The sequence below is a fragment of the Natator depressus genome, chromosome 11 (genome assembly GCF_965152275.1).
Source record: "Natator depressus isolate rNatDep1 chromosome 11, rNatDep2.hap1, whole genome shotgun sequence".
NCBI classification, from domain to species: domain Eukaryota; kingdom Metazoa; phylum Chordata; order Testudines; family Cheloniidae; genus Natator; species Natator depressus.
The window spans coordinates 35,446,171-35,465,944 of NC_134244.1; the positions used below are offsets into that span (position 1 = coordinate 35,446,171).

Genomic DNA, 19,774 nt, shown 5'->3' on the forward strand with positions numbered 1-19,774 from the left:
CTTCATTGTAATATTAGGAGTTTCAGTGCCATAACTTTTCAGCCACATCTGCTTTCTACCTTTCTAACCAAAGCTTAAATAAATGTGTTTCTCCATTAAAAACACATTAGAAGAACATTAAGGTTGAAAAATCAAGCATTCTCAAGTTAGTAGATGCACCCAAGACCATTCCTGAATCCCCAACTCTTATCCTCACCTCTTTGCAGTCAATGTAGGCTGTTCCTCCTTCTACCCTTTACATGCCTGGGCACCAGTAAGGGGAGCATGACAGCACAGGCATAGGAGAGTCTCCTGACCTCATTTCTAGTGTCTGGTACCATAGCAGAGCCAGACTAACAGACACACTAGTTGCACACACACAAATGCTTGTTCAGTCCTGGGTTGGAGCATGCCCAGTGAGCTCTATGAGGGCTGAACGTGGTTAGCGTGGCTCATATAAAACTCTGTGAAGACAGAGCATGCTCAGTGTAGAGAGAAAGAATGTCTGGAAAATTTAGCTGCCAGCCTCTAACAAACTTCTACCAAGCATGTGCAAACAGTGATTTACACAGGTATGTAATCTGGCTCATTTTGGATAGACTTTAATAGGGATAGCCAAAAAGGTACCTCCCTGACCTAGGGCAACCTCACTGCCAGATATCAAGTCCCTGCTCCAAAGTCTAGAAGCACTACAGCTTCTCAGGAAATTGTTGTAAGAATTTTTCAACGTTGGCTAAAAATTTATTTTTCCTTAACCTCATTCTCCAAAATTGCTGAACCTTTTTGCTGAAACTTTCCAAAGCTTCAGCCTGAGGCAGACACACAGCATGGAAAAACTCAGCTTGAATGGTTAGTCTGGCAAAATTATAAGCAGCTGAACACAGGGTTTTATAATGGGAGTATCCAGCAATCTGAACACACACACACACCCTCCTTTCCCCCCCATCTCAGAGTATTATGACTGCATTTGTTTCTTCACATAATTTTATTTAAATGTTTCTACACAACTGAATTACTCTTTTGGCTTCTTGTATTAATTCATTCCCTGGAAGTAAGATTTCACATCACATTTCTATGATTCGATGATCACCAGTTCATAAAGTTTGTTTTCAACTGCACTACTTTTTTTTTTTTTTTTTTTGGCAGTTGTGGCCATCCCAGAAACTAAAGATAAAAATGCTTCAATGAGGCCCCTTGTTGTTGTAACACATCCTTGGTAGTTAAATAATTCTTAGTGTCATGACTGACTCAAAGTAAATTGTGTCTACATGCCAACTTATGGATGCAGCTGACACAAAAGGTCAAAAGGCAGAGTCCATAAGTAAATAATTGTTAAAAAGTAACCCAAATGACACGCTGGAGTAATTTTTAAAGTAGCATTTTCTGCTAAATTTTGTTTGATCGAAATATTTTTATAATCAACCTTCCATAAGACATGACACAGCCACAAGAAAATGGTAGTTGATATGTTAATCTGACTAGCGGTATTAGTTAAAAAAAGTAAACGTATTTACAGTTAATTATTCAGTGAATTATTCTGAATCTGAAGCCTTCTTGTGCCATCAAATAACACAAACAAGGCTTTGCCATCCCTGTATATCCTGGGTTGCTCTTTGCACATCCTCTATTTTGTTAAGTCACATAAATTTTCCCAAATTACCATTTGTGATTAGTGATTACAAAAACATATTTGCACACTTAAAATACCTTTCCGTAAGCCTCCAGTTTACCTGTTTCTCTGAATAATGTTTTTATTTTGCAATGAACAGTAATTATTTCTGCCTCCAGATGCCTTTTAAAGCAATGAAAAAAGATGTAATGTATGTTTACAACATGCTGAGCAATAAATATTTGGGAACCTCATCACAACATAATTTAATTTTATACACACACACACACACACACACACACACACAAACAACTACTCACTGTTCAAGCTCTAATCTCCTCATCTTTAGCCCTGACTGGGAAGATTAACAAGAACTCTCTAGCCAACATAAGTGGCCAAGATCATATAGTATTACTGGAAGGTTGGAAGGGCACTCAAACTATTTTTTTCCATTTCTTTTAACAGTACGGAAACTACAATGGTTAATGTTAAGTAACTTTTGCTCTGTGTAACTGACTGCTCTTATACGGAGAACTGTAGAAATAGTTTGTAGCCAGGTTTCTTGTAAAAAGAATTCAAATGAAGTACTCACACAGCCTACTTTTAACAACCTAATGAACTTCTCTTCTGAGGGAACTAATGTTAGTAGTTAAAAGGCTAGCAGTACTGCCAAGCCCAAACATTCAAAAATCATAAGTCAGGCCCGGAGGGGGGAAGAATCACTGGACTGGTTTAAAATCCTGTGGAGACCCTTTATCTATCTTCTGGATTTTGAATCTTTAGGGTACAATTGGGTAACATTTCCAAGCTTTTCTCCCAAACAATGAGAACTAGAAATGTATTTTAAAAACAAAACAAAACAAAAAAAAGCTAAACTTCTCAATCACTTAACTCCAGGGGTTTGGGCTTTCAGAACAACAAATACCATGAGGCTCACGATAACATCATGAAAGTTGGCAGCACTGTGTCAGTAGTCATCAAAATTCTTCCAGGTTGGGAAAAATCTATTTCATTTCCATATGACTAATTACTTAAGCCTATATCCTTTTGCACTTTACTCCTCCTTTCCCCCCTCCCAAAACACACAAAGAACATACTTTTAAGGTAAAAACATAATTTGTTAATGATTATTTTTGAAAACTAGGGCAGCAAAACAGGCAAAGCTTGTTATTCACTAACTACAGAGTAAAGCAACAAATTACTAGGAAGAATATGCTAAATGACTGGAAGTACACAGAAACTGATTTAAAAAAAAAATCCACCAAGGATGTAAAGAACACAGATTCAGCACAGCTCTTCTGGAACCATTTGTAACTCACTAAGCTCAGCCTAACTGCACATTCAGCAAAGTGGTGCAGCAGAACACAGACAACTGCACAGAGGATTCATTCTATGGCATTCTGACACTCAGGCAAAGTGAAGAAATGCAGCTGGTTGTAAGAAAATATAACTTCCCTACTTTCTTTCCTGTGCCCAGTTTAAAATTTCTATACTACACTAGATTTCAGCTCAGGAATTTTAAATCTGTTCTTGGGTCTAAACCGAGGAATGAATAAGACAAAAACCGACAAGTAATTTGTCTATAACATATTTAGAACCAGGTAGATCTTGCTATTTGTCCACAAACTAACAATGCCAGCATACAACTGGACACATGATTAGCAATCTCTGCTCAAGACAGACCCAAGACTAGAAAAATACAGTTGTTAGAAGTGTATCTGCAGAGCAGAATGGTGAAACCTGCACAGTATCTCCCTGCACTATGAATGGGTCTAGCAAACACTAACAGCTGCTCACTTTCAAGAATAGTAAAAAAAAAAAAAAAAAAAAAAAAAAATCACACATACTAAGCAGCAAAATCACCACTAAAAGCACTAATTCATGGGATAACAAAACTGCCAAAAGTATCAGTATACTTTATGTTCTTAAATGACACACGTATGCTCATATTTTATCTGATAAACTTGCGGAGCCACCTTTCTGAACACTGACAAATTATACAAGCCACAGTTCAGTTAGGTGCAAGAACAAGCAAAATTCCTTTACCAAAGAATCTTGGCATTCTCACTACCTCAGTAAATGATTTCAGAAGATGTATCCTTTTTCAGAAACACTATCCCCAAATCAAAGTTCTCTTTAAGATCATCTGGGGCCTAGAAAAGCGCTATGATACTCTGTCAATTACAGACCCTAGTGAATAAAGGACAAATATAACTCTGCTAAGTGAAAGGCTTGCCTTTTCTATTGAAGGGGAAAGTCTGCAGACATGAGGGAGCAAGCCATACAAGGATAAATTGCTTATTAAGTAATGAGAGGGATACAGCTGCTTACTAGTTTAGGTTACATAATTAAAAACAAACAAACACAGGGACAACACAAAGGCAAGCAAAGAAGAACAAAATATACATGTGGGTTCTTTATTTCATCTGCCAGACTGTGAAAGCAACGAGCTGGCATTTAACCTGCTGCAAATCATGCAAGCAACAGATTTATCTTTTCTTGTAAAGTCTGCCACGTTGAACTGAGATGTTATATACATTTTCCACTTTGCTTTAGGATAGTAGGATTTCTGACTCCACCACAACAGCTAGTTTTCAGAGCTTTCTGAATTGGAGTGGGCTCAGTACACATAAAGAAAAGCCTCACTTAAATTTACTGGCTTGCAGTCACAGTATGTTCTATTCTCTGATTGGCTTGACTTCAAGAGATTCAATTAAAACATTAATATAACAGAGACTTGGATAGAAAGCATCTATTTCTTTTAAAATTTACAGAGTTTGAAGGCATCAAAATCTTTTTGGCACCCATCATCATTTAGGACACAGTTTCTAGGATTCATTGCAATCTAGAAGTAGTAATGAGATTGGTGAGAAAATCTTGAAGGCATCACTTCCTATGTGAATAAGGTAACAGGTTACTCACCCTTGAATAATTGATTTAACTAGAAGTAAGAATGAATCCATTTGTGGAGATGGGCAGCTACATTCCCTCTACCTTGGGTGCCTTCTTACGCAACACACACAATGACTTATAAAATTATTTCACCCCTTCCTTTCTTGCTAATTTGGTTCTTAACACTCCTTACCATAAGTAAGTCTGGAAAAACACACTTTTTTGGGGGGGGGGGGGGGGGGGGAAGAGTACTGAAATATATAACTATATACTTGAATTTTTCCCCATTAACAAGTGATTAGTATCAGAGCACTAATTAAACAACTTATTTTCTTCACAGGTGCAAGTTTGAGTATGGATTTAAGGACTGTGTAAGTTTGTCCGGAAAGTGTAACCACAGACAGTAGAAACTGAATGTCATTCTCAAAAAAAATTTCTATCCCATACCTGCCATTAACAGTAGTAGATTTGATCACATCCCCTGGAAGGACCACAGATAATTCTATGTCTTTATCAGTTATATTCTCTTTTTGTTCCATGGTGTAATTAGTTGGTTCTGTATCATCAAATGAAGAAACTTCAAAGTTTTTTGTTTCAGATGGAGGAAGAGGAGCTTCAGTTTTAGCTTTTCTTCTGAAATAATAAAAAAAGAATTCAGAAATGTAAACAAAAAATACAACAAGCAGTACATTTTTATAGTACAGCATAGTGTCAAAATATTCAGTTAGTGAATAATTATGCTCAACACAATGCTTTCCCTATGGCCCAACAGGAATATCAGAGTGAAAATGACCAATATTATATTACTTTCACCCTCATGTTGTGCAAGCCAGGTGCCTGAATATCTCACAGAAGGATTGTTAAAATGTTGTTAGTGGTGGTGAATCATGAGAGAAATGTATTATTAACCCACACTAAGGATCCAATAAAACCAAACTGTATTCAGTTTTACATGGTGATTTTTCACACTGTAAATAAAAAACAAAAACAAAACCACCTTCTATCATGCAACATGTATGTTTTGGATTTTTTTTTGTTTTGTTTTTTTAAATGAAGAAAATAGTGTTTTTCTCATGTTGCAATAGTAAAATCCCCCAGAAGATTTATTACACTCTGTTAGTGAAATAGAGAAGTCATCGTGTAATACAACAGTGCCACAGGAACTATGTTCTGTTGATGATATGCACATCTTAAATCTGCAGTGCAGGTGATCTTGGGAAAGTTCTACTTTTCCCAAAACATCTCTGTCTTTCTATATTAAGGATTTGAAAGTATTCAGTCATTACCTTTATGAGACTCATAAAAATGGCAATGAAATTGCAAAATCCAAAAAAGTGTTTTCTACATATTATTAATTGTTATATTCAAATGTTATTTTTGATAGTTTGTGTTGTCTACTTGTTCGGCTTTGAAACCTGCAGGGGCAGAAGTGAGTTATATGTGACATCTAGCCTAGTTATATTGGTGCATTAGTAAAACAACAATTTCATGCAAGACCTATCAGCAACAATATTGTGCCATCACACCACCACCATCTCTCACTTCTCCTCCCCTTACAGTTAACCCAGCTGTGATATATGCTCCACAGAAATAGAAATAAAATATGGAAATAAACTTGCAGTGTAAGAATAAAATGTTTTATCATCTGCTGTGTCTGACCAGGATCATGCTACTCTTTTTCCTTTAAAAAGAAGACTGTTAACTGACTGTTAGCCTGAAGTTTCTGTGCCAAACTCAGCTGTGACATAAATTGTGGTATAAATTACCCACTGGACGTAAGCTGCACATAGTATGAGTTTAAGTTGCAATATGATGCAACTCACACTTCTTTGACAACAAGCAGGAGTGAAAAATGTAAAAGTTACATACAGAAAAAAAACCAGCAACACACATCTGTATACAGAGTACCTACTTGTGCTAACCTAGGTTTTGAGGACAACATTTTAAAAAAAACAAACAGTAACAGTATAATTTTCCCTGACAAAGAAACCCCTATTATTTAATCATTTGTAAATAATGTGTTTAAATTTCAGGGGAAAAGGTTTGTGAACTCAATTCTCAAAAAGGGAGTGATTAAACTGCAAGAAGGCATTACTCAAAATTATACTTTAAATTCCTGAAGTAATATCTCAGTTTGAAAGAACAACCAGAAATCAGTCTTCAGTGACAAAATACTTTAGGGCATTCAAAAAAATTTCCAGACGCATGCAGTAGACTTCTTCCTTTGATGCAACAGTCATACTTTATTTACAGAAACTCTTCAGGAAGCTTGACAACTTATTAAAAAAATTCCCATAACTTTAAAACATTGAGCTGAACATGAGGGAAGTATTTGGAAAAGTATGAACTTTATATTCAGTGGAAAAGGATATATTCCTGAAACATTTCCCCAAAAATGTACAGCTTAATAAAAATTCATGTACAGAACTTCAAGGCATGTATTAACTTGTATAATCTCTTTGCTTTTATATCCTTCATCTAATTGTTAAGGGAATGCTGAAGTTACACTCACTACAAAAAACAAATAAATGTCAATATAGAAACATGTTTTAAGTATCTGCATGTCCCAAATGAAAGCAATTTACTTTTAATGCAAGCCCAAAGAAATGTCAATTACTCGGATTACTTGCAATGACCTACAATGCACGAAATTAGAACAAAGCTTTAGCATACAGAGAATAGAACACATACCTTCCCTGCAAAAACTGAAGCTCAAAGCTACTTACACTTAAGAACAAACAGCAAGGTCCACAGTAGCATTGCAAAACAAGACTATGTAACTACTAAATTGTGACAAGATTTCACATGACTAATCAGTCTGTTTCTGAAAGTACTTAAAGAGCTTTGAACTTCAAAAGTCCAAGTGGGATAATTTAACTATTCACATCCTCTACGGCAGTTCACAACCGGGGGTCCGTGAGCCCTTTCAAGGGGGCTGTGGGGCCCTGCGGCTGAAGCCCCTGTGGGGCAGAAGCCCTGAGCCCCTGGGCAAAGTTGGGGTCATGGAGGGCATTGCCCCCCTCCCCCAAATTGCAGCGCAAGAGCACGGCAGTCCTGGGGGCAGCTCCACACCTCCCCCTCCCAATCACCTCCCCCCGCCCCCTGGCCAGGTTGAAGGCTGGAAGCCAGAGCCAGGCAGTGCGGGACAGCTGCTGCTCTGGCTGGTGCCACGGAGCACGCAGTGGCAGCGTTCCCACTTCTCCTGCTGGTGCCCCAGGTTGAAGCTGCTCCTCAGCTCCCAGCCCCCTTTGCTCCCACAGAGGCAGCCAGTAAGAGCCGCCCAGGTTAGGAGACCCAGCTCCATGGCTGGCAGACCCCTCTGGGAACAGGGACCGCAGGGGAGTCCTCCCAGCGCACAACTCCTAATACCCCTCTCCCTATACCCTGAGGCTATACCCTCCCTACACCCTGAGCTATCCCCTGCCCGCACACACCTCCTAGATACCCTCTCCCTGCACCCACAGCCACCCCATGTGCACCCAACCCCAGCTACCCCTTACCTGCACCGAGCTACTTCCCTGCCTGCACCCTAAAATTTTCAGAATTTTTGAGCTAAGCCCCTCACACTTGAGTTTTAATTTTTGGTTGCGCCTCCCCGCCCCCAACCCAGACAGGCTGGGTGGCCTGCTGAGGTGAGTCAGAGGGTGGAAGTGGCACTCCCTCTCTGGACCCCTCCATGTTTAGGTGGCTCAAGGCCTGCTGGCCCCTGGCCCCCAAAATAGAAGTCAAACTACACCTATGCCCAAGGCCCCGGCCCCCCCAGGCCCTGGAGTTTTTAATAGCATGTCGAGGGGGGCCTCAGAGAGAAAAAGGTTGAGAACCCCTGCCCTATAAAACAAATCAGTAGTACTTACAGTTTTCCAAATCAAGCAACCATGATGAAGATTCAGAACCTTCCTCCATTCATATATTTATTTTAAAAAAATTAAATTTGCTTATATACAGGGTTACAGAGCTTAAATCAGTGTTGTTAGTTTGGGTTTACAACTCCTCTGTGAGAAATTCAAATGCATGGAGCTAACGGGTACTTAATTAACTTTGGTCAGCATGGGCAGCATGCCAGGGTTATTTCTGGGTTACATGAAAACTTCAGAAAACAGTTTGTGAATCACTATTGTTTTTTTTTTAAGGTGGAGACTCTGGCTTTTATATAGGTTAAAAGAAGAAACTAGTGACAAAAATAAAAGTGGTACTACTAAAAATTGTAAATATGTACATTTTATCAAATAAAACAGGTTCTAACAATGCAGAATAAATCAATTCTCCCTCTTTTGGCCTGTTTTTACTTCTTTAAGATGCCTAGGATGATCCTTGCACTGAATGGGTCAGAACTGCCCTTGTTGGCTTTTAACCCTTAAAAACTAAAGAGGAGGGCAAGATTTGTTCAACAAGCATTGATGGGTTAATATTACTTCTCTAACCAAGTAGGCGAATGCAATTGCCTTCACTGCTGGAGGTCTGGTCTCAAAGCTATCAGATGTCACTAACAATATGAGTTAACCCAAAGTTTACATTTGTCCACATCATAAAACCATAACCCAATTCATACAATGGCAGTTTATGCTGAAGAAAGATATAGAACTGAGGCCAGGGCTACATTGGCACTTATGTCGGCAAAACTTTTGTCACTCAGGGTGTGAAAAAGAACACCTCTGAGCAACATAAGTTTTGCCTGCATAAGTGCTCATGTACACAACGCTACGTCGGCGGGAAACGCTCTCCCGCTGACATAGCTCCGCTGCTCATTAAGCTGGTTTTATTATGTCAACGGGAGTGCTCTCTCCCATCAGCATTACATGGTTGACTGTGCATTGTGTGAAGAAACACTTCCTTTTCTTTGTTTTAAACCTGCTGCCTATTCATTCCATTTGGTGGCAAACACACCCCCCTTTTGTCTTCACTCTTTTGTCCTTTTCTCTGTTTTTAATCCTTTTTGTCTTATTCATTTCCTCTCCCCTACCCCATCCCGCCCCCCTTGTTGTTGTTGTTGTTGTTGTTTCCCACTTCTTTGGTGGCTCCCTTTCCCCAGGTGAAATCTGTGATGTGGAATCTGGGTATATACTAAGTTTAACTTATTTTATTTACACATATATACCAGTTCTTGAAGAGAGGTGATTAAACAGCATGCAGGCAATCCCTTATTTCAGGAATCTCATCCTAATACCAATGCCCTGTTCCCAGGGAGCAACTCTGCCTCAAGAATTGACGCTAATCAGAGACCAAATTTTCTAGCTGCTTGCCCATCTCCCACTGCTTTTACACAGAACCACACAGAACCCAAAATTGACACCAACGCAGCATGCCTCTCCAACAGTGAACATTTGCTTACATGCTTAAAAAAAAAACAGAACTTGGAAGATTGTGTGTAACAGTGTCACCTGGTAACGCATGCCATAAAAATAGAAAAGTGATTCTAAAATTAGTCCAAGCAAGTCACCACAAGGGTATCTATAATATTCTGTCTGGCCTGGAACACGACTTTTCTACTGCATTATGCTGGTGGCTGTTATTTTGTAATTCTAAACTGAAATGTTACTAGGGTGTAGAGAGACTGCATAAAGTTATTTTTTTATATTTTCTTTAAATCTTTAAATGTTTCTTATTAAATCAAAATAAGAAATAATAAAATAAATACAAAATTAGAACTACATAGCTCTCAAGTTAGTGACACACAAAAAACGGTTACTCACCTTCTCATAACTGTTGTTCTTCGAGATGTGTTGCTCATATCCATTCCAATTAGGTGTGTGCGCACCACGTGCACAGTCGTCGGAAAGCTTTTCCCCTAGCAGCACCCATTGGCTTGGCTCTGGAGCCCCCTGGAGTGGCGCCTTCATGGAGCTCAATATATGACCCTGCTGACCCGGTGCCTCCTCAGTTCCTTCTTACTGGTTACCGCGACAGAGGGGAAGGTGGGTGTGTTTGGAATGGATATGAGCAACACATCTTGAAGAACAACAGTTACGAGAAGGTGAATAACCGTTTTTTTTCAAGTGATTGCTCACATCGATTCCAATTAGATTGATTCCCAAGCCTTACCTAGGCGATGGGGTTGGAGTTATGGAATCGCTGACTGGAGCACCGCTCTGCCGAAAGCTACATCATCTCTGGCATGCTGGTGTAATGAGAGGTGAACATATGCACCCAGGACCAAGTTGCTGCCCTGCAGATTTCTTGTATCGGGACCTGGGCCAGGAACACCGCCGATGAGGCCTGTGCCTTGTGGAGTGTGCTGTAAGTGCAGGAGCTGGTGTCTTGGCCAGCTTGTAGCACATGCGGATGCAGGACGTGATCCAGGAAGATATTCTTTAAGATGAGACCAGGAGTCCTTTCATCTGGTCTGCCACTGCTACGAACAACTGGTTCGACTTCCTGAATGGCTTAGTGCGCTCGATGTAGAAGGCTAGTGCTCGCTGAACATGCAGAGAGTGCAGTGTCTCTGCATGGTGTACCAGTGTTGAAGAGGCCACGCTGGTGGCATGAGAATTATTTCCGCCCCATCACTGCGGACCTTGAGCAGGACCTTGTGCATGAGAGGGACTGGGGGAAAGGCATAGAGCAGATGGCCTCCCCAGGGTAGCAGGAATGCATCTGTGATTGAGCCTGGGCTGCTTTTCTGGAAGGAACAAAACACTGGGCACTTCCTGTTCTCTGAGTGGCAAATAGGTCAACCTGGGGGAACCCCCCACCTCTGAAAAAGGAGTGAATGACGTCCGGCCAGATGGACCACTTGTGGTTGTGGAGGGACCTGCTGAGGTGGTCCACCAGTACATTCTGGACTCCTGGCAGATGCGATGCTTCCAGGTGAATGGAGTGGGCTATACAGAATTCCCAGAGCCTCCTGGCAGAGGGGCGAGGACTGGGTTCCACCCTGCTTGTTGATATAAAACATTGCAGTGGTGTTGTCCATCATAACTACCACATACTGGCCTTGCAGTTGAGACTGAAAACCCTGGTAAGCAAATTGCACAGCTCTGAGCTCCTTGATATTGATATGGAAAGAGAGCTCATCCTGTGCCCAGAGGCCTGCGTTCAGAGATCTCCCAGATGTGCACCCCAGACAAGGAAGGTTGAGGGTTGCTGAAGGGGACTCCTTCACAGACTATTCAAGCACTGACCCACCACTGGAATGACTCTAGTACCTTCTGTGGCACCATGACCACTAAACCCAGGTTGTTGTGCCCTGGGCAGTATATCGAAGTGAGACACATCTGTAGAGGCCTGAGCATCAGCCTGGCATGCCAGACCATGTACATGCAGGCAGCCATGCGACCGAGGAGACTGAGGCAATTCCTCGCTGTGATAGTTGGGTACTCTATTATGCATCGAATGATGCTGGTCATAGCTTGGAATCAGAACTCCGGCAGACGTGCTCTTGCCTAGACAGAGTACAACACTGCTCCAATAAACGCTGTTCTCTGGGTTGGTGACAAGGTTGACTTGTTCACATTGAGGAGGAGACAGAGTCTCTCAAACGTGGATGTGACCAGACTCCACCTGCACCTGTCTCCTTCGGAGGAAGGCTGCTACCACTGACATGCACTTGGTGAACACTCATGGGGCTGTCGATAGTCCAAAGGGAAGGACCGTGAACCGATACTGTTTTTGCTCAATCACGAACCTTAAAAAACACGTCTGTGTGCAGGGCAAATTGCTATGTGAAAATACGCATCTTTCATGTCGAGGGCAGCGAACCAGTCTCCCGATCCAGAGAAGGGATAATTGTATTGTTGAAGTTCCACATGGTCTCCATCTTTACCATGAACTTCTTGAGTCCTTGCAGGTCTAGAATGGGTCTGAGACCCCCACCCCCTTTGCTTTAGGGATTAGGAAATATCAGGAACAGAATCCCTTGACCCTTAGTTCCTGAGGAACCTCCGACACCGCTCCTATAGCAAGGAGCACCTGCACCTCCTGGATGAGGAGTTGCTCATGAGAGGGGTCCCTCAAGAGGGATGAGGAAGCAGGGTGGGAGGTAGGAGCAGAATTGGAGAGACTATCCCACTTCCACCATGCAAAGAACCCAGTGTTCCAATGTTATTTGAGACCACGCCTGGCAGAAGTGGGATAGATGGTTCAAAAACACGGGGAAGGATCTAGCATTGAGACAGGTGCTCCGTTCTCGAATCCACCGTCAAAATGTCTGTTTTGAGCCCAACGAAGGCTTAGTCGGGCCCTGGCCATGTCATTCCTACCCCTGCACCTGTAAATATCTTGCCTCGGCCGAGGAGGATACGACCGCTGTTGCAGCGGTTGGGGCTTAAAGGGCTTTCACTGGGTTGCCGGGATATGCATACCCAAAGATTTCATTGTCGCCCTAGAATCTTTGAGGCTATGCAGCCTGGAGTCAGTCGGTTTGGCAAACAGGCCCACCCCATCAAAGGGTATGTCCTGCAGTTTGCTGAACCGCGGGCGGGATCCCCAAGGCCTGCAACCATGAACTATGCCACATAGCTATCCCTGAGGACAAGGTACGCACTGCCGAGTCCGCAGTGTCCAGTGAGGCCTGTAAAGAAGTCCGTGCCACTGCCTGACCCTCCTTGACAACTGCCTGAAACTCCTCCTTGGACTCTGCTGGTACCAGCTCCCTAAATTTCAGCATTGAGTTCCAGGAATTAAAACTGTACCTGCTCAGGATTGCCTGCTGGTGGGTGCTGCGAGTCAGACCTGTGCCGCGAGTGCGACTGGTGCCGGGACCCCGAGCAGTGCCTCCCCTCTGCAGGCTGTCGGAGGGCAGGTATTGCTGGCTTTCCCTGGGACGGTGGTGGTATCGGAGGTAATAGGAAGGGCCGGGGACCTCGGTGCCATCATTGCAATGAGGTCCCTGGCAGCCTCAAAAGGTGTCTGGGGTGGAATGCAGTTCTACCTCCTCCACCACCGGACCCAGGGAGTCCAAGTGCACTGGACTCAACGGTCTCCCTTGCGGGGCCAAAGTCAATGGTGCAGGCTCCAAAAGTTTCGGCTCCGGGGGCTCCTCCGTGGGACACGCCTCATTGGCTGGCTCTGATGGGGTGGGTCCTGAAGTAGGGGAACCACTCCTCCCTTGCTTCCAGCGTCGCTTCTACACCGGTGAATGGGATCGGTGCAAGGCCAGTCCCGCTGTCTTCAGTGCCGGGGAGCGATGGTGCCACAGGTCTCTATCAGAGTCATTCCGCAGTGCCACCTCCACCACTGGCACCAGGGCATTGTGCACCAACGAACTCAGAGCTGGGTCCTGCGATGCAGATATGGGTTGCAGTTTAAGTGCCACCTCAATAAGGAGCTGCTTCAATCTAAAGTACCGCTCCTCCTTGGTTCGGGGACGAAACCCTTACCAATCCTGCACTTTTCTGACTGATGTGCTTCCCCCAGACACTTTTGTCAAGGTTTCTTCCCCACTCTGAACTCTAGGGTACAGATGTGGGGCCCTGCATGAAAACCTCCTAAGCTTACTTTTACCAGCTTAGGTTAAAACTTCCCCAAGGCAGAAACTATTTTACCCTTTGCCCTTGGACTTCCACTGCCACCACCAAATGTTTATCCGAGTTTATTTTATTCGGAAAGCGTTGTTTGGAAACGTCTTTCCCCCCAAAATCCTCCCAACCCTTGCACCCCACTTCCTGGGGAAGGTTTGGTAAAAATCCTCACCAATTTGCATAGGTGACCACAGACCCAAACCCTTGGATCTTAAGAACAATGAAAAAAGCATTCAGTTCTTGAAAAGAAGAATTTTAATGGAAGAAACAGTAAAAAAAGGAATCACCCCTGTAAAATCAGGATGGTAAATACCTTACAGGGTAATTAGATTCAAAACAGAGAATCCCTCTAGGCAAAACCTTAAGTTACAAAAAGACACACAGACAGGAATATCCACTCTATTCAGCACAGCTTATTTTCTCAGCCATTTAAAGAAATCATAATCTAATGCATATCTAGCTAGATTACTTACTAAATTCTAAGACTCCATTCCTGTTCTGTCCCCAGCAAAAGCATCACACAGACAGACACAGACCCTTTGTTTTTTCTCCCTCCTCCCAGCTTTTGAAAGTAATTTGTCTCCTCATTGGTCATTTTGGATCAGGTGCCAGCGAGGTTATCCTAGCTTCTTAACCCTTTACAGGTGAAAGGATTTTTCCTCTGGCCAGGAGGGATTTTAAAGGTGTTTACCCTTCCCTTTATATTTATGACAACTTTAAACAAGCGTCATGAGGGTCACCTGTTGGCACGGGCTTCTTGCAGGGCTTGAACCCCTGGGACTCAGGCATGTAAGTCCCCCAAGGAGAACACAGTCGGGGTGGAGGGTAAACCCCCCAGCCCAACAGCTAAGTAACTAACGAACTAGAACTACAATAACTAAGAACCAACTAAGAACTAATCAACTACAAAATACAAACAGTCCGAATCAGAAGCTAGGGAAATGTGTAGAGCTTGCAAAGCAAGATGCCACGGTTCCAATGACTGTCACTGGCGGTAAGAAGGAACTGAGGAGGCACTGGGTCGGCAGGGTCATATATTGAGCGCCATAAAGGCACCGCTCCAGGGGGCTCCACAGCCAATCTGATGGGTGCTGCTAGGGGAAAAACTTTCCAACGGCATGCACACACCTAATTGGAATCAATATGAGCAATCACTCAAAAAAGAACAGTAGCATTTGTAACACAACATCATATGAATTTGTTACCTCCACAGAGAATATTTTTTTTTCTGGAATGGGAAATTTGGAACACATGGCTTTTCTTGGCAGGGCAAGTACACAGATGTTGACAAGCTACTCTGCATTAGATCACATGTTGGAATTAAAAGTTGAAATGCTCATGAAATGTCTTTTTGTATCAAAAGTATTTAACACTCTTCTCACTACTGAACACATCACATATGCTGCATTCCTTTTTAATACACTTAAACCTGATTGTCCATCTTAACAGAACAAAGCAGATATCAGTTGTCCGATCAAAATATGGAATTATTATATTTCCAATGCTGGGCTTGAAGATGCTGTTAGATAGTTAGCTCTTAGCTAAAGTTAAGAATGCATTTAATTTTCTATTGTATATTCAATATAGCGCAAACTCAGTCACAGTTCATACAGACTAACACGCAGTAAGGCTATTAGCTCCCAAACTGACTACCATTATACAATACTCACTTTCTAGCATACTGGTAGCGAGGGAGAAATAATGATCATTGGCTGTCCAAAATATTGTTTTTCATCACAACAAGGAGATGTTGGAAGACATCAGCTAAACTCAACAAAGCCATATGCTGCTGTACACGTGGAACTGTATTGTACTAGATACATGCGCATTGTGCTGCAAAAAGCATTACATCTTCCAGCAGTGCTTTACTTTTCATGACAATATTGAAACTTAATGGCTTCATGAGCCATGGGAGCAAGGGGTAGGCTGGGTCCCCCCAGGATAACTATAGGCATCTCAACGCCATCAATGTTCATTTTGTGGTCTGGAAAGAAAGTCCCAGACTTTCTTCTGTCCCGGATTGCAGCTTTTTTAACAGACTCAAGTTCCTAAAGATACGTGCCTCATGAACCTTTCCCGATCATCCTACGCTGATGTCTGTGAAACACCCCCCTGTGATCCACCAACGCTTGCAACACCATTAAAAAGTATCTCTTTCGGTTTATATACTCTTCGGCAAGGTAGTCTGGTGCCAAGATGAGAATATAGGTGCCATCTTTCGCCCCACCCCAATTAGGGAACCCCATCAGGGCAAAACCATCCATTACGTCCTGCACATTTCCCAGACTCACTATCCTTCATAGCAGAAGTCGATTAATGGTCCTGCATATTTGGAGCACAGCAGCTCCCACGGTTAATTTACCTACTCCAAATTGATACCCTACTGACCGGTAACTGTCTGGCATTGCAAGTTTCCAAATAGTGATCGCCACTCGCCTCTCCACTGTCAGAGCAGCTCTCATTTTTGTGTTGCTGAACTGCAGGGCAGGGGGAAGCTCTGCACAAAGTTCCTGGAAGGTGGCTTTCCGCATTCGAAAGTTCTGCAGCCACTGCTCATCATCCCATACCTGCAAAATGATGCAGTCCCACCAGTCAGTGCTTGTTTCACAGGACCAGAAACGGCACTCAGAGTGCAGCTGCTCTGTGACTGCCAGCAGCAATTGTGAATTGTTTTTTTCAATGGCTTGCAGCAGGGCTGCTTGCCGGACATTGCTATGTTCCGTGCGGAGGGCCCTACTTCAGCTCTGGAAATACTGCATGAGAAGACGCGAGGTGTTTGAGATGCTCACAGCAAGAGTGCACAGCTGAGCAGGCTGCATGCTTCTGGGGTTATGACATACGTGTGGCGGTTTTAAGGCGCAAAAACCACTAGGTTGTTTGCCGTTGATATGAGGGAGGGAGCAGAGTGCATCATGGGATGCCAACACAATGTTCCCATTTTCCCCTGCAACAATGTTTTGGTCCCATGAGGCATTGCACAAACCTCCCAAAACACACTGCAGCAAGTTGCACTTTGGGATAGATACCCATGATGCACTGCTTTGTGCATCGATGCAGGCACTGTTAGTGAGGACGCACTCCATTGAGACAATGAGCATGGTGTGGCCACGCACCATCGACTTAATTAATTTGGAAGCTCAAGGTCGAATTAGATAAAGTCAACTTAATTTTGTATGCAGACAAGCCCTGAGAGACAAATAATGTTAAACACACTATTCAGAGAAGACTTGAGAAAGGGATGAGGTAAGAAAGACTAAATGGGAAGAGTGACAAGTAAACAGGCGGAGGCAGTGAAAGAAAACCAAAAGGTAGGTCAAAGACGAAGAATGAGATAAAAACTATACAAACAAAAAGAAAACAAGGCTAAAAACGTCAACCAAAAAAACTCCAAGAAGAGTGAAGGGACAGAAACTGATCAGGAGAATTGATTTCTCCATTGTATGCTGTAAATAAGGTTTTACTGAAAAGCCTGGGCACTCACCATCCCTACTAAGTGTGCTACTGTTTCACAATGGCAGAAACTCAAATACTTCCTGTACTAATGCATCAGTCTCAAAGGAAAAATGTCAAGATTCGTGCTGAGGCTAACTGTTGCTTTTAGCCACAATCTATGTCTATGTCTACACTTGCAGAGTTTTTGCGCTGTCAGTTACACCGGTGATAGGGAACCAGTAAAAGAAAAGCGTTGGTTTGTGTACTCACTTCCTTCCACAGGTGTCAGATCGTGTTCACATTTGCAGCACTTCCATCGTAAGAGCAGCGCACTGAGGGCAGCTATCCCACAGTGCAGCTCTCTCCATTTTGAGGATAGGTCTTGTGGGAAGGGGGGGCATGATCGCAGGGCATGCTAGGTCCCTCCACAGCCTCCTCTCCCCTGATCAGGTCCAGTAGCTCAGCATTGCTCCAAGCAGGGGATCGGTGGAGCAACCATTGTCACCTGGCCAGTTAAGTGAGCACTTGCCAAGAACCCTCACTTCCTCAAAATCTGGGGAACCCTCTTCTTATCTTAGAAGTTATGAGACAGTGGGATATTCACCAACATCAGGTCTGGAAAGGGTAAGAGGGTATCGCTGGTGCTGGTGTGGAAGCCCATGATTGCTCTTGGTTACCTGGTAGCACTGGGTGGGGAAGGGAAGGTGTTGGGAATAGTGCAAACTCTGATCCCAGCCCTTTGTTACATAAGGCTAACCAGTAGTTTTCAGGTCCACTTCTGCCATTGCTAACAGCAGACACCTCCCTCCCCTTGTACCACTTGAACTGACTCACTTTTAGGTTGGCCACTCCTGGCCCCAAATGCAAAAAGAGACAAGGCCTGCCCCAAAACTCCTTGTTGGGGAGAAGAGGGTACCTTTCTTCAGACAGGCTTAGAGCACAGGCGGTACCAGCACTCAGCATCTACCTTGTCTGTTTAATCCCTCCTGAAAGAGCTCACGCTGGCTTGCTGGATTCTTGAAGCAGGCAAGCAGGGAAGTGGAGAGGATTCTCTTCAAACACAGCAAGATCCCTATCCCATGGTTGGGAACCTGTCAGCAGCAGCTTCCTCTTTGATGCTACTGTCTTCTTACACCTATCATCATAAGCTCCCCAACCCCCACCCCCGTTCTCTCTCTTAGGAAGAAAGGGAAGATATAATTTAAAAGACAATCTCAATCTAATAGTTAACTGATAACATTATTATTTTTCTCTGAGGGAAGGAAAGAGAGAAGCAAAGACTGGGGAGGTTAACTTTTAAGCACTTTTAAAATTGGCAATATCCCACCCTGAGAAATTTACTGGAACTCTTCTAAACTATCCTGATGAATACTGAAAAGGATGAGCTAGCTCAAACATAGCCCAAAGATTTTTTTAAAAAACACAAAAATAAGCATTCACAAAATCTAAAGGACAATGGAAAGGTGTCTATGCATTAAACAAAACAAGAAATCCAATGGAAATATTAAAAATAAGCATGTTCCCACACTGTTAGCAATCTAAATATTGGAAACACACTTGACAATTCAATTGAATTGTCTATATTTAGTGATATGCAAAAAGTAAACAAATAGTATATACATTCAGTTTACTTCCAGTATTCAAAATACTTTCCAGTTTTAATAAACTAAGGTGTTAGTCATACGCATGGCAAAAGTTTTATAAAAATATGATTTGTAAACTGACCATTTCCTTCTAAATATTGCTGGGTTAAAAATGGGTATTACAGCTATAAAGGAGGATTCATTTAATTTTTTACAAAGGCACACTGATTTCTACCATATGATAGGCACACTCCTAAGATAGTGGAGAAGAACAGCATTGATTCTGTGACCTAACATTTTTCACCACTTTGCTTTTACTTTATAATTGTATGCAGGCAACATACTCAATTTTACAAGGAATTTGCTTGCATGAGCAAGATTCTTCGAATTCTTTCTTTGTTGCCTGAACCAAGGCCGGAACTCAAGTCCAAAAAAGTGAAACTACATACTCCTATCATACATGCACCTATCGCACGCCTACAGCTGAAGGCCCAGGAAAGGTTTGTCCTAAAATCCTTGACTATATCCCTGTAAAACAGAGGTAGCAAGAAAAGTAAATCAATAAGATATCACATCAGCTATATTCCATTCAATTTAGAGTGTAATCTTTAAATATAACCCAATTAAACCTAAAGGTACATAATTTCACATGGAATAATGCAAATATAACCACTTAAAATCTAAATGTAAACAGTATAACATCTTTCACGATTCTGACACTGAATTATCCATATCTGTTTGCATAATCATCATCTACAAAAGTAGTACGCAGTTTATAACATACACTTGCAACATACTGAAAGCAAACTATCCCTTGGGTCAAC

General features: G+C 42.6%; 1 protein-coding gene across 3 annotated transcripts in view; it reads right to left on the bottom strand.

The window, feature by feature from the left end:
* COBLL1 (cordon-bleu WH2 repeat protein like 1) overlaps positions 1-19,774 on the bottom strand; it is a 120,901-nt gene that overhangs the window by 47,244 nt on the left and 53,883 nt on the right. For 2 of the 3 annotated variants that reach the window (XM_074967455.1, XM_074967453.1), the window contains exon 2: positions 4,928-5,113. In XM_074967455.1, the coding sequence (XP_074823556.1) occupies positions 4,928-5,019 (92 nt within the window). In that variant the 5' untranslated portion in view covers positions 5,020-5,113. Of the gene's footprint in view, positions 1-4,927; positions 5,114-8,334; positions 8,465-19,774 lie in introns of those variants that run through there. The other variant, XM_074967454.1, reaches the window with a different exon arrangement.